The 24145-nt window shown below is 52.2% G+C and overlaps 1 protein-coding gene across 1 annotated transcript in view; it reads right to left on the bottom strand.

The window, feature by feature from the left end:
* Nucleotides 1–24145, bottom strand: part of VWF (von Willebrand factor) — a 123612-nt gene that overhangs the window by 84833 nt on the left and 14634 nt on the right. Inside the window, exons 7-10 of the mRNA XM_027967983.2 lie at nucleotides 7842–8058; nucleotides 6016–6138; nucleotides 5033–5144; nucleotides 4066–4112 (exon numbers count right to left, since the gene is read on the bottom strand). Of these exons, the coding sequence (XP_027823784.2) occupies nucleotides 4066–4112; nucleotides 5033–5144; nucleotides 6016–6138; nucleotides 7842–8058 (499 nt within the window). The remainder of the gene's footprint in view (nucleotides 1–4065; nucleotides 4113–5032; nucleotides 5145–6015; nucleotides 6139–7841; nucleotides 8059–24145) is intronic.

The raw sequence follows: 24145 nt of genomic DNA, 5'->3' as shown, positions 1-24145 counted from the left end.
AGCCCTTCTCTGCACTGTTATCATGGGGGCTCCCCGCAACCAGGAGAGTCCCTGAGGGCGAGAAGGCAGAAAGCCAGCCCAGAACAGTGATGGGGCCAGCAGTCCAGGGGCCGGGATGCTGTCCTCACCCCCTACCCAGCCGAGGGGCAGTTCTCAGGCTTCTTCATGGGCAAATCCCTGCTGGGACTTCAGCGGGGCCAGTGGGGGCCCAGGACACCATCTGCCCACTATCTCACCACCGCCCGAGCCAGCTCCCCAGCCAGGCTGACACAGCTGGGGGTGGCAGCGAGGACTCCCCAGCATCACCCTGCAGCTCCAGCCCTCGACTTGCCCCAGATCCAACCGCTATTCTGTCCTCCCCAGGCCCCAGATCAGCCCATGGTGCAGGCCCAACACACCCTGGACCACAGACCATCTGTGGGGGGCAAGGGGGCTCTGCCATCATCTCCAGTGACGCCTGCTGGCCCCGCCCCACTCAGGGCATCCCCATCTTGGGGCCCACAATGGCCCCACTGAAGCCCAAGCAGTGTCTGGAGTCCTTCCCAGCACCCCTCTCCGCGTCCCGTCTCCACCTTCTCCTCTACAGACAAATAACCAGGGACACAAGCCATGGCTGTTCCACAAAGTGGGAGCCCTCCTTCCCGGCCCTGTCACCCCCAGCCTGCAAACAGCAAAGACTCATCCTCCACGGCAGGGATCTGCTCTGCACCCCAAGTTCCCCCTAAGTGGGCCCTACAGCCAGCTCCATCTCCAGGGGCTGATGCTGGGCCCTGTCACACAGTCAGGAGTCCCCAAAGGCCTAAGGCGGAGGGGGATGGGGGTGCCAGCTGCCCACCTGTCAAAGACCAGGCTTATCAGCCCCTGACTACCACCTCATGCCTATATCTGCACTGAAAGGCACAGCGGGCATGGGGTGGGACCCCAACTTGGGGTCTCCAGGTGTGGCCCTGCCCTTGGAAGTCAGGGGGAGGGCAAGTAGCCCCCAGACCTCCATTAAAACCCTTAATCAGAGACTTCCCTGGCGGTCCAGTGGCTAAAACTCCACTCCCAGTCAGTGCAGGGGGCCCAGGTTTCATTCCTGGTCAGGGAACTAGATCCTGCACGCCACAACTAAGACCCAGCACAGCCAAATAAATCAATATTTTTTAAAATAAAATAAACAACAGAGTTGGGAGGGCTTCCAGATTGGTGAGCTTATCTACACTCAGGAGGTGGTGACCCCCGTTCCACCGGGAAAGAAGCTCCTGGGCTCAGGACCTTTCCAGAGCTTGCCCTGTGTACCTCTTCATCTAGCATTTGTATCCTTCATTATTTTTTTTTTGTAATAAACTGATAATAGTAAGTGTAGTGTTTGCCCAAGTTCCGTGAGCCATTCTAGCAGTTACCATGGCTGGCATCAGAAGTAGGGACGCTTGGTTGCAGACCCTCACCTCCGGGTTCTGCACTAACCCCAGGTAGTCAGGCTCAGAAACGCAGTGAAGTGTAGGGCACCCAGGTGGCATCCAGTAAGTCAGAGAATTGGCTGTTGTGGGGAAAACACGAATGCATGGTGCCAGAACTGTGAGCAGAAACAAGTCGGGACTTCCCACTGCACTGTCCCCCAAGACAGGCACGAATAAGGGGTCACTCTTTGTGGAAGTCAGAGCGTAACGAGCAATGACTAGGGGCAAGGGTGGGCAAGGGTCACCCCGGCTGATTGCAGCCAAGCTGAAATTCCAAATCCACAGGTGTCACAAGAAAGCCTTTTTTAAAAAGAGACTTGTTTATTTGGCTTCATCGAGTCTCAGCTGTGATGCGTGGCCTTAGTTGCTCCGCGGCATGTGGGATCTTACTTCCTTGACCAGGGATCAAACGCACATCCCTGCATTGCAAGGCAGATTCCTAACCTGGACTGTCAGGGGAATCCCGAAAAAGCCTTTCTGACAGGGATTTTTCAGATGCTGTCATCATTCCACAAAGTGACACAGCCCTGTGCATCACAGGTCTTGGCCCCGTCACAGGGAAATGGACGGGAATGCTTCCCCCAGCCTGTTTTCTCAAGAGCACTCTAATCTGAGTAAGAAATTGGACTTGCCTTATCTCTGACAATGCCCAGGAAAAGAATGGTCAATGAGAGAATCCGAAAACATTCAAAAGCAAAACCCTGGGGCCTGAATCTACTCCTCCGATCTGATTTCCTGCTCTGACCTTCCCTGATGGGCATCCTTAAGTTTTCCGGGAATCAGAAGTCTGAATATTGTATTTAGCTTATCTCCTTGGTACAACTAAGAGATAGGGCTGCCTCACAGGAAAACCAGGAACACAGCCGTGCTGGAGAGCCGTGAGCCCAGGGGGCTGGAGGAGGAGCCAAAAGGATGGGCTGCACAGTGACACTCACCCAAGCCCTGCCCACAGGTTCCCGAGAAGACCAAGTTCTGCCAAGAGCACGCCCAAAACATTCCCAGCCACTTGGTCAGCAAAAGGCAGCCGGACATGCCACTGGCCACCACTGGACGCAGCAGGTAGGCGATAAAGGTTTGGGTCGCCTCCTGCAACTTCCAATTAGCTTGATTTCATGGGGATCCTGGACACGTGTCTGTGTGTGTGTGTTAGGCACTCAGTCATGTCTGACTCTTTGCGACCCCATGGACTATAGTCCACCAGGCTCCTCAGTCCATGGGATTCTCCAGGCAAGAATACTGGAGTAGGTTGCCATTCCCTTCTGCAGGGGATCTTCCCAATCCAGGGATTGAACACAGGTCTCCTGCACTGCAGGCAAATTCATACTGTCTGAGCCACTGGGGAAGTCAACCCACATGGCAAGTACGAAATAGAGGTCAGGCAGTTGTGAGTCTGAGTCTGTGAGTTGTGAGTTTGTCTCTGTCTTATAGCAGCTGTGTGACTCTGGGTGAGTTACTTGACCTCTCTGAACCTGTTTCCTCTTTTGTAAAATGAGAATAAATTGCACCCTGCCTCATAAGGAACAGAAAACATTATGTAACTGACCGAAAAGGGAGACGCATCAGGAGAAGAGCCAGGGTCATGGCGGGGGGCAGCTGGAGGGGAGGAGGCAGAGGGAGATCTGAGCAGACAAAATTTGCTGTAGATGGAGTTGGGGCTAAACAGAGGAGAATGTGAAAGGCAGAGATTGTATTGAAACTTTTCCTAAATGGATTTTCCAGGGTGGAGACAGGGTAGGAGAAATCACTGGGTGGCCCGGTTTTTCTAGCTCACATGGTGCTATGCTCAGGCACTCAAACATGTCCGACTCTGTGCAACCCCATGGACTGTAGCCCACCAGGCTCCCCCGTCCCCGGGATTCTCCAGGCAAGAATACTGGAGTGGGTTGCCATGCCCTCCTCCAGGGGATCTTCCCAACCCAGGGATCAAACCCAAGTCTCCTGTGGCTCCTGCATTGCAGGCAGATTCTTTACCTGCCTCAGATTCTTTTACTGAGACACCTGGGAAGCCCTTGGGTCCCGCCAAAGTCTTTGGCTAAGGCATTCTGGAAAATTTCTGGAAATTTCTCACGTCAAAGTGAAAGTGAAGTCGCTCAGTTGTGTCCGACTCTTAGCGACCCCATGGACTGCAGCCTACCAGGCTCTCCATCCATGGGATTTTCCAGGCAAGAGTACTGGAGTGGGGTGCCATTGCCTTCTCCTGCCAAGGTCTTTGGCTAAGGCATTCTGGAAAATTCCAGAAATTTCTCACGTCAACTTTAAAGAATTCTCAAGCCCTTCTTCCTCTTAATTTTCCAAGGAATCTGCGTCATCTTTGTTTAGTCATCCATGACCTTACAGGTTTCACAGCTCACGCAACCGTAATCCTCTGAGCAAACAGGTGACAGGAAATAGGGTAAAGCTTTGCCCAGCTGCAGTCTCTGGTTTCACTGCTGGGGGGCTCCCTTGGCTGGCCGGAAAGGAACAGTTTAGCACAGCTGGTGCTGCAGCTGTGAACAGGGGCTGCATCCAGCCTGCATGTCCAGGTGAGGAGAAGCTGCCTGGCTACATGGCCCTCCCCGTCTGGTAAGGGAGGCTGCACCTCTCCACCAGGAGGGGGGCAGTGGTATGGGGGGAAGCTCCCTACCTGGACAGTCCTCATTGCTGCAGACCCACTGGCTGTTTCGGCAGATGCTGGTGGAGAGAGAAGCACGGGTTATGGGTGGGTCTGCAGAGGCAGGCATCCATGAATGGATTTGGAGAGGACACCGCCACCCCACAGCCCCCAAGGAGGGGTATGGGGCCAGAAAGCCACCCAAATCAGAGGGGGGCTTCAGGAGGTGACGGTGCACCTAGTGGGGCCGCAGAGGAATCATGGAGACAATGCCGAGGCAAGGGAGCAAACCCTGACAGACAGACAGAATAGGGAGAGCAAGCGAGTCCACCCAGGCACAAAGCAGCTGAACCTCTACCCTCTCAACACACACACACACACACACACACACACACACACACACACATACACAGACACACACATATGCAACACATACATGCACAAACACATGTGCACACCCATACACACACATATACACACAATATACACGTGTACGCATATAAACACACATATACAAAATGCACACATATTGCTGGTGGAAGACAGAAAGGGTGGACTCTGATGGGGTAACGCCCTGACCGGTGCTGGGCAGCCCTGGAGACTCCTGGAAGACGGCCCAGGAGGGAAAGGCAGCCAGGGACAAGGTCTTGAGGTGTTCCCCTCCCCTGTGTGAGGTGGGGGACACCCAGAGCGGCTTCTGGAAGAAATGGCTTGAGAGAAGCAAAGGCAACAGGAAGAAAGAGTCACTTAAAGCATGGCCGGGGGTGCGGCTAGAGACGCTGTTTGCCCGTGAAGCAGCCTTACCCCCATCCCCCTCCTCTAGGCAGATCTGTATATAACCCTTGCTCCCCATCGTCAACCTTCATGCCTTTCCCAAACCACCCCCAACCCAGGCCTGGTCCTGCTCCACCTGCCAGTACCCCGAATGCCCCTGCTGGCCCACCGGCCCCTCCCCAGCCCCTGGCAGCTCCCCAAACCTGCACTGCTCAGCCCCAGTTACCAGGTGTTGCAGTCTCGCGAGAGGGAGGCGCCAGGAGGGTATGGCTTTCCAGCATGCACACAGGGACACTCGGCACTTTCCACACAGCGGCCTTCATCCAGGAGCTGTCCCTCTGGGTCAAGGGCATCAAGACAAAGACTCAGCCTTGTCACCATCATGACTCATCTCGCAGCCACAGAAGCCCCAGGGCGGTCATCTGCTCAGGGCTTCTTGCAGAAAGCTCAAAGGACTCATTCTATGATGCTGATCTTTCAGTTTGCAAAGTGAGGGGGTGGGGGGGGGACTATTTATCTCCACTCTAGTGATGAAGCAACAGGGGAAAGAGTTTTGTTCAAGGCCTTCCAGAAAGGAAGCCATGAGTCTAGGCTGAAGGCTTCTCCCAGAAAGCTCAAAGAATTTCTTTTCTGTCTAGCTTGCACAGAGGTGGGGGAAGATTGTTTGTCTCCATGTTCGTCTCAAAGACACGGAGGCAAATGTTTCATTCAAAGTCTTTCAGTAGGCAAGTCACGAGCGGAAACACACAGGACTCACTCTCAGTAATTAACCAGGACTTTTCACCAAAGCTCACGAGGTCTCTCCTGGAAGAGACTCTTTTTCAGCTGAGCTCACATGGCCAACCCAGGAGAGAGTTTAGATTGTCCTTCTCCCAGACCACGCCCTGACTCTTAACCGCGAAAACACTGCAGCTCAGATAGAGCCGTGAGCCACCCTCTCCCGCAAACAAAGTCACTGTTGGAGCCCAGATCACCCTACTCCCCAGACACACATGCGCTTTCGTGGATATGGTACAACAGGAAAACATAAACCAAAAATAAATGCCAACTTAATTCTGGCCACTCTGTACAAAGACTTTTTAAAAAAGTAAATAAAGGGCCTCTGAATTCAGCGATGGGGAATAAACACAAGCAGCCTTCATCTGGCTTCTCCGAGCCAAGGGCACTGGCGAGGTCTCAGGTTCGTAAATAAAGTGGGACGTCTGTTACCAGGGCAGCTGCAGCCATCCACACACTGCTCCCGACACACTTCGGTGATACTCAGGCTCCGGCAGGTCCTGTGGCATGGGGACACACACTCCTTGTACTCCATGCCCGCGGGGCAGTCCGGTCCTGAAATGGAAAATCTGGGAGTCTCCTGGAGCCAGTGCCCTCCAGGCAGCATCTCACAGGCCAAGAGGTGCTCAGAGCCCTTGAGGCCCCTTTGTCTGGCCCCTCTGTCTTCAGTGCCCCACGGGCCATCTCTACTTCAGTGGCACCCCAGGGGTCAGTGTCACCTCCCAGGCAATCCGCTGACCACTCCTGCCCTGAAGGGGCATCTTCCACCTTGTGGGGCCTGGTTAAGACTCAGCAGGGTCACCTGGCACCACCATGCTCCCCCTCAGACACCTGATCCCCACGAACAACTAGCCACTCGTTTGCTTCTCTGCTTTGTCCTTTTCCCCTAAACCCCTCTCTGAGGGATGCCAAATGCCTCCAGGCTGAAAATGCAAGGCCCCCAAGGCCACACAAGTCTGAAATGGGGTCTTCCATCCCATCCCTCTTCTGAGGGCTCCTCTTCCTCAAGAACTTGGGCTTGGGATTTCCCTGGTGTCCAGTGATTAGGGCTTCGCCTTACAACGCAGGGGGCGTAGGTTTGATCCCTGATCAGGGAGCTAAGATCTCGCATGGCCAAAATAAAATAAAATAAAACAGAAGGAATATTGTAACAAATTCAATAAAGACTTTAAAAATGGTCCACATCAAAAAAATTTTTGAAAAAAGAAAGAGATTGGGTTCAATCAGACACCCCACCCAGAAATGGGCACACAGCATCTTCCAGGCTAGGGGATGGTCATTCTTAACTATGTCCCCTGAGTGGCAGGACAGCCCTCGGAGCTCATCACCTAAGCCTCTGCTCCCACTGGACCCAGCCCTTCATGGATAAGGACGGCTCTCCTTTGTCTCTCTACTGGCCGCTGACTGATGCTCAGGCAGAAGAACCAGAAGGACCTAGCATCCCAAACCACCTCTCCTCCAAGATACCTTGGTCATCTGACCCTCCTACCTTCAAAGACCTGAAAAGACAGCCAGTCCCTCTTCCAGAGGCGGACCCAGCTGTCAACAACCACCCTTCTCACACCCCCATAGCAAAGATGAAAAGCTCTAACTTAGAAGCTGGAAACACACACACACACACACACACACACGGAAAGGCGTGTGTGTGGTGTAAACATTTGGGCTGCCTGCCCTGCACCATCAGCCAGTGTGATCTACGGGAAGCCTGCGGGGGGCAGGGCAGGGGAAGGAGGAGGAGATTGCCTGCAAGTGACTGCAGCAGCTCCTAGTTCTTCACGATAATTTGGGAGTGGTGACTATCACGATGACTAGGGACCCAGTGAGATTAGACGACTGGGTGCGGGGGAGGGATGGAGAGTACCAGCCAGAGGAGAGAAGGGAGGCAATGACAGTCAGGGACTTGAGAAAAGCCTGCCAGGATGCCGACATCCCCGCCCTGCTCCTGGTCAGTTTCAGACTTGAACGGATGAGACCCTCCTGCAGAGCTGGGGAACAGCTTTTGAGTCCACGAGGAAGCGGAGGAAGCGGGGAGGCCGGGCGTGACAACAGAGGCAGGAGAAGCAATATGGGGACTTGGCCAGGGGGACCTTTCAAACCTCCTTGAAGCCGTTAGGGAGGGGACTCGCTCTGTGAGCAGGGGACATGGGGCAGGAGCCGCGCGGGAACTGGGGCCTCGGTCAGCACCGGCTACTTGGGGTGGGACACCCAGGACGGTCCCCGCCCACCCCGGCGGGAGGTGCGGTCCCGCGCAGACTCACGGCAGGAGCTGTGGTCCGCCCAGCCGTACAGCAGCATCCCTTGCTGGGCGCAGGCGCGGGCGTACTCCAGGAGCACCGGGCAGGGGCAGCGCAGCCCCTGGGCGCATGCGCACAGCATCCGCTCACACAGGGCCACGAAAGGCTCGGGGTCCACCAGGGCGTGGCAGCGGGCGAACACGGAGGCCGTCTTCAGAAGCTGGCACTGCTCCCACAGGCCCTGCGGGAAGGAGAGGCCACCTAGGAAGGCTGCCACCCACACGGCCGGGTGTCCCCTGGCCTCGAGGCCTGGACCGCCACGCCTGGAAATCCAAGACCGCTCTCTCACACCCAGGAGGTGCTTGTCCACGTCTGTCAGACGAAACAGTCCAGCAGTTCGTGGAACTCTGTCGGACCCCTGTTTGGTGGGGCGCCCCCAGGCCAGGGCAGCCTTGTGAACTGAGCCCTGGAAATGCAGATGCCAGGGGCCTGGCCTGCAGGGGCAGGCAGTGTCCTCTGAAGGGCAAGGGTAAAGAGGTTCTGTGAGTGAAAGGAGCAGATCTTGAAGTTCTTGTGGAAATTCACCAGAGGCTTGAGGATCCCAGTGAGGAAGGCCAGGCATCTGATCCATACCCACCTGGTCACCTCCCCTCCCTGAGCTTGGTTCCTCCATCAGAGATGAGGTTTACAAAGCAGACCCTCCAGGCTTCATCCCCAGAGACTTAAACTCCATGTGTCAGGGATGAAGCTGAGCAACCATTTCCAAGATGTTTCCTGGGATGGACCAGACTGGACCAGTTCCCATCAGCAAAAACATGCCTGGACTCTACAGAGTGACCCAGGGGTGCTGCCAGGTTAGGGATGTTCCTAGGTTTTATCACTTTGTTGACAACCTAAACCCCATAACACAAGCAGGTTTTGAACTGTTCTCACTATTGACTCCTGGACACGTTAGTATAAACACCCTTCCCTGTAAGTTGTATTTGTGAGCATCTTCACATTCTGCATTTTGGTAATTTTTCTCAGTAACATGCATGCCAAGTCTCTTCGGTCGTGTCTGACTCTGTGCGACCCTATGGACTACAGCCTGCCAGGCTCCACTGTCCTTGGGATTCTCCAGGGAAGAATACTAGAGTGGGTTGCCATTTCCTCCTCCAGGGGATCTTCCCAACCCAGGGATCGAACCCACGTCTCCGGTCCACCTGCGTTGGCAAGCAGGTTCTTTACCACTAGTGCCATATCAGAGATGTTAAATCATGAAAAAAAAAAAAAAAAGCGTTGGTAATTTTTAAACTCGTGTTTTTGTTTTTCACAATTTAACGTTTCTGAAATCAGAGCACATCTTAAAATCAATATCGCACTTTGTCTTCAATTTGACATGAGGCAGTATTGTTGCTATAACTGATGCCCACAGGGTACACGGTTTCCTTCCTGTACAGGCATGTTCTCAGAGTGAAGGGAAGCCAGCTGTTGATGGAAAGACTTCAGCTAAAATGATGGAAGTACAAGAAGAGCGAGCTGAGTCCTGGAGGGTCAATCAGAGCAAATCCGTATTCATAAAGGGGATGGTGAAAAAGAGCAAACAAGTGACCAATTTTCAGGAGAGAGAACTCCAATCTCCTCTAAGTGTACAAGGTCAATCAGGACAAGGCTGGTTCTGATCAAGGAGCTAGTCCCGTGGTCTCTAGAGGAATAGAAATCTGACCCAGCGCTTCTTCCCACCTGGGAGAGCCACCTGGGGGGAGCCCCAGGGTCATGTGGTGGTCCCGGGGAAATGTGTGTCCTGTCCACAGTGCCCTGCCCTTGCCTGACTTGCACAGTTTGCCATCAGAACCAGGGCCCTGGTCTCCACAGGCCCCTGGGAGGACCCAGGGAGCTCCGAGGCCAGCTGGCCCAAGCAGTTGGGCATAACTGGTTCCCTCTGCACCTGAGAAAAGCAGCAGTCACATGGACTGCTAAATTGCAAAGCTGCAGCAAGCAGGCTTGTGCAAGGATTATTAGCAGCTCTGCAAACTGAGAGCTGTGGCTGAGAACAGCCTCCCTCCCTCCATGACCCTACCCTCCTGAGCTCTCCCCCACACCCTCACATGGCAGAGAAAAAGGAGAGGCTTAAGTCCAGCTTTGCCCCAGTGTGGCGGTGGGGATGGGGACAAAGCTCATTCTTCCATGGAAAAGGGCATCCTGGAGTAAAACAAGACTCCAGCTGCAGACACTGCCTCACAGGTGGACACGTGGAGCAAGTGACTGATGAACAAAGATGGCCGCCTTGGGCCTGTGTTGCCGAGGTGATGACATGCGCCGGTCCTTTACCACCCGAGCACTTCAGGGGAAGCTGAGGTTTCTGAAGACAACACCAGCAAGAGTCCTGCCCTGGCTCTGGTATGACATCACAGCCCCGGGCCCAGCTTCTGCCTCTTCCCTGTGCTGGCTGTGTGACCCTAGCTGCTTACCTAACCCCACCTCCTCTGTGGCTGAAGTAATAACAGCGCCTATTTGAAAAGACTATGGAAAACTATGACTGCACCACACTATGACTTGGACCCTGAAAAGACGTAAGTCAGAGCTATGTGTTTTCTAGTAGTCATGCACGGATGTGAGAGTTGGACCATACAGAAGGCTGAGCGCTGAGGAACTGATGCTTTCGAATTGTGGTGTTGAAGAAGACTCTTGAGAGTCCCTTGGACAGCAAGGAGATCAAACTAGTCAATCCTAAAGGAAATCAATCCTGAATATTCATTGGAAGGACTGATGCTAAAGCTGAAGCTCCAATACTTTGGCCACCTGATAACTCATAAGAGCTGACTCATTAGAAAAGACCCTGATGCTGGGAAAGATTGAGGGCAGGAGGAGAAGGGGGTGACAGAGGATGAGATGGTTGGATGGCATCGCCAACTCAATGGACAAACTCCAGGAGATAGTGGAGGACAGGGGAGTCTGACATGCTGCAGTCCGTGGGGTCACAAAGAGTTGGCTGTGACTTAGTGACTGAACAACAATCTGAAAGGACGAAAGTGAGGACTGGATGGAATAATGCACGCCAGAGGCTTAGCCTTAGAAATGGTGACCCCGTTTCACCATCATCATTGTCACTGACATTGATATCCTGGCCACCAGAGAGAGCCCTTCCACTGTCCTTACTGCCATCAGGCATCTCTTCAGAATAGTGAACAGGTCGCCAGCAGGACAGAAGGATATCTTTGTCCCTTTTCCCATCTCCATCTGCCTGGGTTGTACAGGGGTGAATGGTTGCCAAGGCAACACTATCAATTCACTAGTATCTTGGGGGTTCCCTGGTCAACAGAGGGCTGCTGTTATTGATCTTTGCTTTGGGACAGTCACAGTCCTCCAGAACAAGGTGGGTGTCTTTCCAGTGGGGGTGGCTGGGGGAGGACCCCACTTTTCTTTCTAGTAGACAAGTCTAAGAATCTCCATCATCGCTTGCACCTGAGACCCCGGGAAGGAGGCTGAGGCTTGTGTCTGATTCTTTCCATCCTGTCCCACTGCCTGGCCCATCAGAAATGCCACTCAGGATCTTCCCTGGTGGGCCAGGGGTTAAGGCTTCACCTTCCAAGGCAGGGGGTGCAGGTTCCATCCCTGGTTGGGGAACTAAGTTCAGCTAAGCCTCACAGCCAAAACACCAAAACATAGAACAGTCAGTTCAGTTCAGTCGCTCAGTCGTGTCTGACTCTTTGCAACCCCATGAACCACAGCACGCCAGGCTTCCCTGTCCATCACCAGCTTCCAGAGTCCACCCAAACCCATGTCCACTGAGTCAGTGATGCCATCCTACCATCTCATCCTCTGTTGTCCCCTTCTCCTCCTGCCCTCAATCTTTCCCAGCATCAGGGTCTTTTCTAATGAGTCAGCTCTTCGCATCAGGTGGCCAAAGTATTGGAGTTTCAGCTTCAACATCAGTCCTTCCAATGAACACCTGGACTGATCTCCTTTAGGATGGACTGGTTGGATCTCCTTGCAGTCCAAGGGACTCTCAAGAGTCTTCTCCAGCACCACAGTTCAAAAGCATCAATTCTTCAGTGCTCAGCTTTCTTCACAGTCCAACTTTCACATCCATACATGACCACCGGAAAAACTATAGCCTTGACTAGATGGACCTTTGTTGACAAAGTAATGTCTCTGCTTTTTAATATGCTATCTAGGTTGGTCATAACTTTCCTTCCAAGGAGTAAGCATCTTTTAATGTCAATATGGTGACATTAAAGACATTAAAGTTCAATAAAGACATTAAAAAAAAAATGTGCTATGCTTTAGTCGCTCAGTCGTGTCTGACTCTCTGCAACCCCAAGGACTGTAGCCCACCAGGCTCCTCTGTCCACGGGGATACTCCAGGCAAGAACACTGGAGTGGGTTGCCACGCCCTCCTCAAGGCGATCTTCCCCACCAAGGGATCAAACCCAGGTCTCCCTCATTGCAAGTGGATCCTTCACTGTATGAGCCACAGAGAAGCTCTTTAAAAAAAAGGTTCACATAAAAAAAAATGTGGAGGAGGTTACTGGTCTCTTACAGGGCAGTTGAGGGTACTCTTGGGGTAGGGGCACTTGGAGCTTGGGCACTTGCCTACCTCTTGCCACACACACAATTTGGAACCAGAGGGAAAAAAGAACCAAAGGCAACTCCGTGGGGTTTTCTAGTGGTGGCTCCCATCGCCTGGGCTGTAGGACAGAGGCTTCAAGCAGTCCCTGCACCACATAACCAGCTCCCAGGCGCAGGGACCAGGCCCCTCGGCGGACACAGAACCAGTCAGAGGAAGGGAGAAACCCAGGAGCCCAGGTGTCCCTTCCCCCATTCAGAGCCCAGGGTGGGGGAGCAGGGTCCAGTGTGGCTCGTCTCCAGCTGGCCCACCTTCATCCCTGCTCGCTGGAAAAGTGGGAACAGTACTCCAGCACATTTCCTGGGAGGTCCCTGGAGGTAGTAAATGGTTTTCAGAAAGCCTTAGCAAGAAGGGTAGGTTCTGATCACTTGCCTGCAGGAGGGAATGGATTTCTGCAGACATGGCCACCTCCCTTAGAACAGTTCCTGAGGCCTCGACCATCTGCATCTAAAGCCTGCCTAGCCTTTCTTTCTCAGAGAAAAGGGGAAAGCTGTCCTCTGGTCAGCCCTGGCCTGAGCTTGGTCATGAGAGTGACCACAGTGTGAAGGTCAGGGAGGATTTCCAGATGCCTGCCAGCCTTTAAAGCCCAACTGGCCTTATCCCACAATGGTAGCACAGTGGCACACCTGGCCTGCCATCTGCTCCTTCCAGGATCCCCTGATCCATCATCCGCATCCTGATTCGTCCCAGGGCACACAGCCTGATTCGTCCTGGGGCACTGCATCCACTGTAGGGTCTGGTGAGCAGGCCTGGGTTTTCATGCCTGTTACCACATGCCCTCATGGAACCCAAGTTATCTGTGATGTAGGTGTGCTTTGCCTGTCTCCTTGTCCACGGGAGCTGGACATAGTCATGACTGGCAGTGTTGGGTGGGTCAGGAGGACGCAAGTTCCTGGGTAGCTGAGCACCCCTGCCAGGCCAGGCCCCAGGTAGGATACCTCCATGGACACAAGTCCAAGATGGAGCTACTGTGTCCTCTGAGAGCCATGGAGAGACAGGGACCAGCAGGAGGTGATCATATGGTCACTCAGCAAGCATTTAGCTGTGTGGTCAATAGAAAAGGCAAGTCTAAGTCCCATCCCCATTTGGAAGGCCAAGTCCCAGCATATGAGGGAGGCAGGGAGGCCTGGCCTTCCACGGCCTGAGCCCAGCCTCCTTCTCTGGCTCACCCCTCCGCCTCCCCACGTCCTGCATTGCTGATAGTTTCCTGAACACACCCCAATGTCTTGTTCAATTTCTTGCACATCTACTATGTCCAGGCGCTGTGCCAGGCAAGACCCACAACAGAAAGCTAGTTAGATGCTTCCATAGGCCCCTGGGTGCATCTGCTCTGGTCTCCATTTCTGGGGCCATTTCCCCATTTCCCTGCAGGCTTTTCAAAGACAGGAGCTGTATTCCCAAGTCACGCATGAAAGTGAAAGTGTTAGTCGATCAGTCATATCTGACTCTTGGCGACCCCATGGACTGTAGCCCACCGGGCTCCACCGTCCATGGGATTCTCCAGGCAAGAATACTGGAGTGGGTAGCCATTCCTTTCCCCAGGGGATCTTCCTGACCCAGGGATCGGACCCAAGTCTCCCACAGTGCAGACCGATTCTCTATCATCTGGGCCACCAGGGAAGCCCAAGACATGCATAGGGGCTATACGAAAGCACTAGATCAACAGTCACGACAACGGCAATGAGAGAGTCATACCCTCCAGTTCTCAGGGAGTTTTCAACAGACCTGCACCAGGTATTTCCATGGGGAAGGTTTATATCACGGCCTAAAGACCTGGTCTCAATATAAACGTGTCTCCCCAAGGGTGTGGCCAATCACAGCAAGAAGGAAGCTGCCGCCGAGACACCAGGGAAGGAGGTACAGTCTGAACCAGGCTCTGGACACTACACAGGACTTACTTAGGTTTCAGGCCACACCAGACAAGGCCAACGGCCAAATTCAGGCAGCAGGAGACAGAGTAATTACGGTCGAGCCAAACCCTGCGTTGCTAACAGACGCCCCAGGAAAGGCACAGCTGCCCCTGAGACGCTGCTCCGATAGGTCAGTGCCTGGGCTTCTCCTAGCAGCTAATTCTGATCCTTGTCATGGTCCCAACCTTGTGGACTCTCCTTGAATCAGCTTCTGTTTTCTCCCAAGCTGGTCCTCCAGACCCTCTCTTTGTTACTCCCCGAGTAAAGCACTAGGAGGTGTCTTTCTCTGGGCACTCCATCCACCATAGGAATTGGTGAGCAGGCCTGGGTTCCCAAGCCTGTTGCCACGTGTCCTCATGGAACCCAAGCCATCCGTGACACAGGTGTGTCTCCATATGTCTCCTTGTCCGAGGGAGTGGACACAGTCATGCCCAGCAGTGTTGGGTGGGCCAAGGGGACGCAAGGAGTGGGCAGCTTCCTCTGACTGCTCATCACTCACCCAAGGCCACTGACCTATAGTGCCCCCAGCTGATGGCCCTGCAGAGTCTCCACCCTTTTCCTGCTTAAAGGACAAACAGACCACACCCCTCTCCCCTCTGTGGTGGTCTGTGCTCTCAGTAACCCAATGAATAAAGTTGTTTCAGAGACCAGCAGGTCACCCACTCCCACACAGAGGCCTGAAGACCCCTTCAAAGAACACAAACTTCAGGACTTCCCTGGTGGTCCAGAGGCTAAGACTCCACTCTCCCAATGCAGGGGCCCGGTCAGGGAACTAGATCCCTCATGCCGCAACTGAGATCCAGCACAGCCAAATAAAAATGAGAAAATATTTTTTAAATAAAGTTAAAATTTTTTTAAAGAACCCAAACCTCAGAGGCTAAATACAGCCTTTCTGATTTAGAAACTGAGGCAGGAGAGAATAAAGAATTCAATAGGTCAGTAGTTCTCAAAGTGTGGTCCAGGGACCCCCAACAAACTCCCAAGATCCTTGCAGGAATCCTCAAGATCGAAACTAGTTTTATAATAACACTAAGATGTCATCTGACCTTTATGCTCTCATTCTTTTGCAAAAGCACAGTGGAATTTTCCAGAGACTACATGATGTGTGGACTCACAACAGGCTGGCTGCAGATGCAAACGTAAGAACCAGCTGCTTTCTCTCAAGCCAGACAGTGAGGTCTGTAGAACTGTGAGACAACACTATCCTCCTCTCAAGTTTTTTTTTTTTTTTTTGGTTTGGAATTTATACTCATTTTTATTAAAAAGATGGTAATTTGTGTTAAATTGGAGAAGGAAATGGCAAGCCACTCCAGTATCTTCGCCTGGGAAATCCCATGGATGGAGGAGCCCGGCAGGCTATAGACCATGGGGTCGCAAAGAGTCAGACATGACTTAGCAACTGAGCAAACACACATTCATGTTAAATATCATGTCTTAGTTTTAAATAAATGTGTATGTTTATGATTTTTCTTTTTGATATCTAATAGGGTAAATATTCGGAGAAGGCAATGGCAACCCACTCCAGTACTCTTGCCTGGAAAATTCCATGGACGGAGGAGCATGGAAGGCGGCAGTCCATGGGGTCGCAAAGAGTCGGACACGACTGAGCGACTTCACTTTCACTTTTCACTTTCATGCATTGGAGAAGAAAATGGCAACCCACTCCAGTGTTCTTGCCTGGAGAATCCCAGGGACGGGAGATCCTGGTGGGCTGCCGTCTATGGGGTTGCACAGAGTCGGACACGACTGAAGCGACTTAGCAGCAGCAGCAGCAGTAGCAGCAAGGTAAATGTTGACAGGCATAAGCCATATAAACACACACTCTGGGACTTCCTTAGTGGTGCAGTGGCTAAGACTCTGTGCTTCCAATGCAGGGGGCCTGGGTTCAATCCCTGGTTATGGAACTTGATCCCATATGCCACAACTAAGAGTTTAAATTCTGCAACTAAAGGCCGCACACGCTGAAATGAAGATCAAAGATCCCACGTTCAGCAACTAAAGCGCATCTAAATAAAAAATAAATATTATTTTTAAAAAGCAGAATCTTTGGGATCCTCAATTATTTTTAAGAGTGTAAAGCAGTCCTCAGCCAATTTAGTTTGCCAACAGCTATACTGGTGAAGGAGTCACTGAGCTGAACTCAAACCCTGATTTCACCCCACAGGCCAGGCACCTGCCGCTTAGCCACAGTTCACCTGGTTTTCCACAACCCCAATGCCCCCCTCCCCGCCTTGTTTCCTATCAGTCAGATTAGAAAACAGTGTAGCCCAGTGGACATAGCACAGGTTTTAGAAAGACTGACCCCATCGCTCAGAAAATGTGTGACTTCAGGAAGATCATCTCCCCTCTTGGTACCTTTATTTCCTCACCCTTAAAAGAGGGAGATTGTGGAAGAGACGGAAAGTTGTCTGGATCTATTCCTCCCTTCTTTCTTAGGAAACTGCTGGGCACAGAGCCACTGAGAACAAAGATTTGATTTTCCAGCCTCCCTTGCAGCTGGGAGTGGTCGTAAGACTAAGCTTTGTTCCCCTCGCTAACCCCAACATAAGCAGGAAGGTTGTGTGTGACTCCCAAGAAGCACCCTCCAAAGGAAGAGGTGCTTCTTTCAACCCTTCTCTTTCTATGACTGGAATGCGGTCATGATGTCTGATGCTTAAGCAGCCATTTGGGGCCATGAGGCTGAGGACAACAGGGAAACGAGACCGAAGGACCCTTCACCCAACACCATGGCATCAGTACTGGGCATCCCCCTCTGAACTCCTTCTCAGTGAGAGAGAGATGCACTGCTCTACCTTGAAAGCTGTTTCTACTTTAGCTATCCTGGCACAGCAGGACCTAGTCTTAACTGAGATGGCAATGCCTGCCTTCAACTTTCCTGCAAAATAAAACTAAATGACGTAACACAGGGAGTGCAATCGACTGCTTGTAACTATTCTCATTGCCTGCTGTCAGTACTAGCCAACAGCTCGAAGATGGCTTCTCCTCAGCTCTCTGCTAAACCATTCTGGCAGGGAGACCAAAGAGGGTCAGCTAATTCACTTCCAGCATCTCCCTGGCTCCGATGCCCAGCATTAGCTACTTCTCCCTTCCTGCATCTCTCATCTGTGGTGCCAGAGGCTGGCGAGAGTGCGCCAGCCCCGGTCCATCAAGCCATGACCTCACCCTGCCTGGGTGGGTGTGCAGACCCAATTGGAGTCCAACTTAATCACATTTTCAGTTCATTAAAAAGCACCAGGCCTCCTCCCTGGAGATGCTAAGCCAGTTGGAGGGAGAAGGAGAGAAATGTTCATCTCCCCAAGGGCAGACGGGGTGGGGGCGGTGGGGATCGAGGAGATAAAAAACAGGAGTGAGAGATCTGGAGCTTAGCTCTTGTGTTGGTTCTGAACAGTTGACAAAGGAGCAGGGGTGGGGGGCATTCCTAGGTCTGGAGTGAACAAAGGGGAAACAACAGGATTGTTCAGCCCAGCCCTAAAGTGGGTGTTCAGCGGCTGCCCCCTGGGGAGGTCTGGAGGCGCCTAGACCTGAAGTGGTCCAAAGCAGTGGGTTCAGGAATTCACCCCCAGGGAAGGGCCCAGTTTCTTATTGTTCAGCCTGCAAGGATGAGTGGGGGAGGGTTGCTGATTCTATTTATAACTTCTGCCTGGCTTGGGATTCCCTCCCACATTCCAAGATCTGGCTCAAAAGACCCCATGAAACTGGCTGATAGATTTCCACTAAACGGATGCTTTCTGTGAAGCTGGAGATTCCTCTCTATGAGATAGTCAGAGTACAGCCTTCATGAGAAGTAAGACAACTGGATATGTCCCTGAAGTCCCCAGTGCCATGGGAGCTGGCTACAGAACCCTCCAAAGGACCCATCTCCCGCTCTGTGCTCCTGGGCAGCATCTGAGCATGGGTCAGGGCAGGACCAGCTGGCCGGGAGGACAAAGGCCTGGCATCAGCCCCGGGTTCCCAGTTTGGGGTCTGTCCAAGCTCTGGGTCTGGAACAGCTCCACCCACCCTGCTCCCAGTCAGCAAAGGTCATCAGCTCTGTGATAAGAACTGTTGCACCACATGCCCCTTAACTGACTCCGGATGGCATTCACTTGGTCCTCTTTCATGGCTGTTCACTGTCTCCTCTGTGTCTTGTCCCTGAGTGAGATTGCAAATACAACCTCAATAAAAAACATCTCAGTAAATACGTGCCATCGGGCCCCTGCAGCTTCCCATCCTTGCCAGGAGAGGAGGAAGGGAAAGAAAGCCACTTGGGGAAAGTCTCAGGAATGTGTGTGTGTGTGTCTATGTGTATATACATGTGTGTGTGCATGTGTGTGTGTGTTTGTATGTGCATGTGTCTAAGTGCATATGTGTATGTATAGGTGTAAAGTGTGTGTGTGTGTGTGTGTGTGTGCCTATGTGTAAACTAAGCTTTAGTTTTCCGCTAAACTAAGGCATCCGTTTAGTGGAAATCTATCAGCCAGTTTCATGGGGCCTTTTGAGCCAGATCTTGGCTTATGGGGGGAAATGTGCTGGGTTAGGGATGCAGCAGTGGCAGTGGCACCCCCTCCAGTCCTCTTGCCTGGAAAATCCCATGGACAGAGGAGCCAGCCTACCAGTAGGCTGCAGTCCATGGGGTCGCTAAGAGTCAGACACGACTGAGCAACTTCACTTTCACTTTCACTTTCATGCCTTGGAGAAGGAAATGGCAACCCACTCCAGTGTTCTTGCCTGGAGAATCCCAGGGACGGGGGAGCCTGGTGGGCTGCCGTCTATGGGGTCACACAGAGTCGGACACGACTGAAGCGGCTTAGCAGCAGCAGCAGCAGGGATGCATTTGCATCTGCTTAATTTAAGGGTAGCTTCCCGGGTGTGGCTCAGGCAAAGAATCTATCTGCAATGCAGAAGAGGAGGGAGACTCAGGTTCAATCCCTGGGTGGGGAAGATCCCCTGGAGGAGGAAATGACAACCCACTCCAGTATTCTTGCCTGGGAAATTTCACGGACAGAAGAGCCTAGCGGGTTACAGTTCATGGGGTTGCAGAGAGTCAGACACGACTGAGCAACTGAACACACACTCACAATTTAAGGAAAAACTTTAAACCCAGTGGCAGCCCCTGAACTCTGCCATGAGGCTAGACCTCCAAAGGCAGAATGGCCAGCGTCACTGTCCCACCACCACCACCAGCCCGCGGGCTCCCTGCCCCTCCTGCCTCCCTGCACTCAGATGAGTGAAGGGATTTGCCGGAAAGGGAAAGGGTGCCTATTTTCTCAGTGGTCGGTATCGGGCAGAGCTTTGCTGGTCTTCAGAGGGGAGACTGAGCTGCAGAACAGGGGTGCGACTACGTGAGGACACAGTAAAGCTCTAGAAACTGCGGATTTTGGCAAAGTTGGCAAAGTCTCCAAAACAAATCCTCACTCCTTAACCTCTGGATGACTTGAGAGAGCAGTTCTCATACCACAGAAAGGGGAATGTGTGTGTGTGCGTATACATGTGTCTATGTGTGTGCATATGTGTGTATGTGTATTTACAGGCGTATATCGTGTGTGTGTGTGTGTCTTTGAGTGTGTTGCCTACGTGTATGTATATATGTGTTCGTGTGTATGTGTATATGTTTGTGTACTGTATGTGTATGCATGTGTATGTATAGGTGTGTATGTATTGTGTGTGTATATGAGTGTGTGTGTATACGTGTGTATAAATAGGCATGTATATGTGTGCATAAGTGAAGTGAGTGAAGTCGCTCAGTCGTGTCCAACTCTTTGCGACCCTGTGGACTGTAGCCTACCAGGCTTCTCTGTCCATGGGGTTCTCCAGGCTTGTGTTCAAAACCCAACTCAGATCTACTCATCGCTGGGACCAAGTGGGTGGGCCCCCTCTGCAGAGCCAGGTCAGGTCCCCGATAACTGACTCCTCCAGGGTCCCTGGATTACAAGGATCTCTTCTTGAGATATACTGACCTTCCCTAAACCAGACTCTCCCGGCACAATTGCTCTCTCTTAAGAATCACAACTATTCTACCAAACAAACAAACGTAACAAAATTCATCCCAATCTCCAAGAAAAGTCTATTCTGGGCCATGAATGCAGGAGGCCAGGAGAGGAAGCAAGGATGCCAGGAGTGGACGTGGCCAGTAAGCCCTCAGCTCTGCCAGGGAACTGAGTCCCTCCGCCACCAGGTCACTTCCCTCCAGGCCTGTGAGCTTCCTCCCAGGGCAGCTGTGGGCAGAAATAGGAGAAAGAGCTGGGTAGGCACTTCGCAAATAAAAGGCGTGGGCGATATTTCATGCAGGGAACTGTTATGGTCATTCAAAAGTAAATGTGAGTGTTTACAAATGTTAGCTCCAGCACAGACAGGTGACTTCTTAGGGGAAGAGGCTTTACAGGTGAACGGTGGGCTCTTCAGAGGAGGAGGCAAGGGGGAGAAGATGTGCAGACACGAACAGCAACAGAACAAAAGAAATAAGGATTGTGTTCACTCGCACACACACAAAACGCTAAAATCGGAACCAGTGGAAAACAGGCAATCTGGGACTGTTAGGCGACTGACAGGAGCACCACTGGACGCGAAGTCCTGAGTAAGATTTGGAGAAAGCAGACTGCAGGGATCTTGCTTCCCCAGTATTCAGCGCCACTGAGGGCGCTTCCCTTGTGGTTCAAGAAGGTAAAGAATCTGCCTGCAGTGCAGGAGACCCAGATTTGATCCCTGGGTCAGGAAGATCCCCTGGAGAAAAGAATGTCAACCCATTCCGGTATTCTTACCTGGAGAATTCCACAGACAGATGAGTCTGGCAGGCTACAGCCCATGGGGTCACAACAAGTCGGACACGACTAAGCGACTGCTGCTGCTGCTTCTGCTGAGTCGCTTCAGTCGTGTCCAACTCTGTGCGACCCCATAGACGGCAGCCCACCAGGTTCCTCCGCCCCTGGGATTCTCCAGGCAAGAACACTGGAGTGGGTTGCCATTTCCTTCTCCATTCATGAAAGTGAAAGTGAAGTCACTCAGTCGTGTCCAACTCTTAGCAACCCCATGGACTGTAGCCCACCAGGCTCCTCCCATCCATGGGATTTTCCAGGCAAGAGTACTGGAGCGGGGTGCCATTGCCTTCTCTGAACTAAGTGACTAACACTCCCTAAATTCCTTAAAACAGCATTTTCCCAGCAGAGGATGGTGAAGTGTCTCAAGAAAAGGGTGTCTTTTTCTAATTAGAAAGAACATCGCATAGACCAGCTGCATCCCCCACCCAGCCTCCCGGAGCCCTGGGCTTCACACTGCAGACAGGACTGCGGGATAAAAACTTAAGATCCCTGTGAAAGGTTCAACCTACGCTGACATTTCCTAGGCTGTCAGATTTTTTTTTTAAGTGACCTATGGATCTTTCTAAAACCTTCACTGTGCAGTGGAGTTACCTGCAAATGAATACCAATTATTTGAGTATCTATAGCTTGGCACTTTTTATTACTAGGTCTGCACCCTAAGCCCCAGACGCCAGCAGCCCTGCCCTCGGAGAAGCTAAATAGAACGGCAAATCTGTGTGCAATCAAACAAGCCATTATGCATCCCAGTAGAGAGGCTCCGGTTTTGTTGGCATAACAAGGAAACATTCATTCCCCTGGGCATAAGTAATATGACCTGGCTCTCAACGAGCTGACTCCTTGCTGCTACCTCGGAAAGACAGAGAGCTCCTGGCAGCTGGGTCAGCACCATCTCCCCTACCGAACACTTGGCCACAGTGGCAGACACTTGTAAAGGGATTTACCAGCCCTGACTTCTGACTGAACCCAGTGACCCAGTGACACCCAACAGGCTGTAGACAATTCCAGAGATGGCAGTTATCACCTCCCTGGAGATGTCTTTGTGCTTCCCAGCCAATGAGGGCGCCACACTCGTGGACAAACACAGCCTGATTGGATGATGAAGCCCCGCCCCCTCTTCTCAGGTAAACAGCCTGAAACTGGAGTTCGGGAGGAGCTTGTGCCTTGGGAGGTGTGAGTGTTCGGGGGCCTTGGCCCAGCTCTGAGAACTTAGTAACCAGTTTCTTAAACTGCTCCCAGGACACTGGTTAGTAAGAACCTTAACACCCAGGAGACAAAGTGAGTAGCGAGTGTACAGCTGGAGCTCCCAAAGGCCCAGGGGAAACAAACAGGGCCTCTGTGGATTCTCTGCCCCCACCTCCCATCCCCCTCTGTCTCCAGGAGACAGAGTGCCAGGCTGCCTCCTCCACTCAGGCCTCTGTATCAGATTTCCCCGTTTGGAAATCCTGTCTTCACCACCTACTTCTTAGGTGTAAATGAGAGTATTCCTTTATACCCTGAGGGTGGGAGCATTTATCTTGAGCTTATCCTGTGATGCCTGTGTTTTGCAAACTAAAGTGAGACAAAGCCCATGCCCTGGGTGTCCATGAGCTGCCCACCTAACTCACCAAGTAACCCCCCACCCCCTACCTCTCCTATCCCCCGTCACACACCTCAACCCTACCCCTGCTTAGAGAACACTGGAAAGGGCAGAAGACAGCTAACTACAACCATAGGTGGAAGTTTAAGTTTGGAAACAAAAGGAAGAGATGATAAAATCCCTTCTTCTCTGCTCCTTGCTGCTCAGGGCTCCTGGAGCCCCCTCAGCCCCAAATTCCCCTGGGTTACAAGCAGCCCCAGAAGAAAAGCTGGCTTCTGCCTGTTCCCCACCCTCCGTGTCCAGGTGCCTCTGAACCTCACTCTCCTTCTAACCCCACGCTGTGCTCAACTGCCCCAGAAATAATGGGGTTATAGCTGGAGAGGAGGAGAGAAAGAAGGAATTTTGAGCTTAGCACTTCAAGTGCTGTGTGTGTTTGGCCTGAGCCTGGTGGGCTGTAGTCTATGGGGTCGCTACTAGTCGGTCACGACTGAGCGGCTTCACTTTCACTTTTCACTTTCATGCATTGGAGAAGGAACTGGCAACCCACTCCAGTGTTCTTGCCTGGAGAATCCCAGGGACGGGGGAGCCTGGTGGGCTGCCATCTATGGGGTCGCACAGAGTCGGACACGACTGAAGCGACTTAGCAGCAACAGCAGCAGCACCCCACTCCTGCTCTCAAAGTGCGGCCACCCCAGGGGCAAATGCAAACTCAAAAGTAATAATAACAACAATAACAGCTCAGCCAATTGAGCCCCACTGGGCTAAGCACTCCACATGTATCCTTTTATGCTTACGGTGGCCCGTAAGGATACGTGGAGCAGGCACTTGTCCTGTGTTTCTTTTACATATGTGGAAACTGAGGCTTAGAGAAGGCAAGTGTCCTCCCCAGAGTTACCAGTCTGGTAAATGGTCCAGGGATAGGAAAGCTGGAAGGGCTACAAGGGCAAGTGTCTGCTATTTCAAAGTTTTCCTGAAAAGAAGAAGAAACTACCCTCTTTCCCAAGACAATACCCTCTCCTCCCGGGGTTTGGAACTCAGCCTGTCTCTCAGCTGCCAGTTCTGTGCTATGTTCTAGGTGACAGAGATGTTTAGGGACTAGCTGGGAAACCCTAGCACCACTGAAACACTGGAAACCCAAGGAAAAGAGGCGTTAGGAATGGACTTGTTGATTCATTAGAGATTGTGTTTCCAGTGTAGGCAGCTGAAATGAGCATGACCCAGAGCATTCTCCTGCACCTGACATACTCCTTGGTTCAGAAGATAACTGTTCCTTGAAAGTGGAAAGACAGTAATTAATAATGAAGCTTTCTCATGCTAAGGTAAGGGTGTGTGTGTGTGTGCACACTGTGGTGAGTTTTATTTAGCTTCTGGAATAGGAGTAAGCTAGAGTTTCTCCACTTATGTGCAGATTTGTTCTACAAATGAAGAATCCTCAGTTA

This window comes from Ovis aries, chromosome 3 (genome assembly GCF_016772045.2).
Source record: "Ovis aries strain OAR_USU_Benz2616 breed Rambouillet chromosome 3, ARS-UI_Ramb_v3.0, whole genome shotgun sequence".
Classification (NCBI taxonomy): domain Eukaryota; kingdom Metazoa; phylum Chordata; class Mammalia; order Artiodactyla; family Bovidae; genus Ovis; species Ovis aries.
This window is presented reverse-complemented; position numbering and strand designations above follow the sequence as displayed.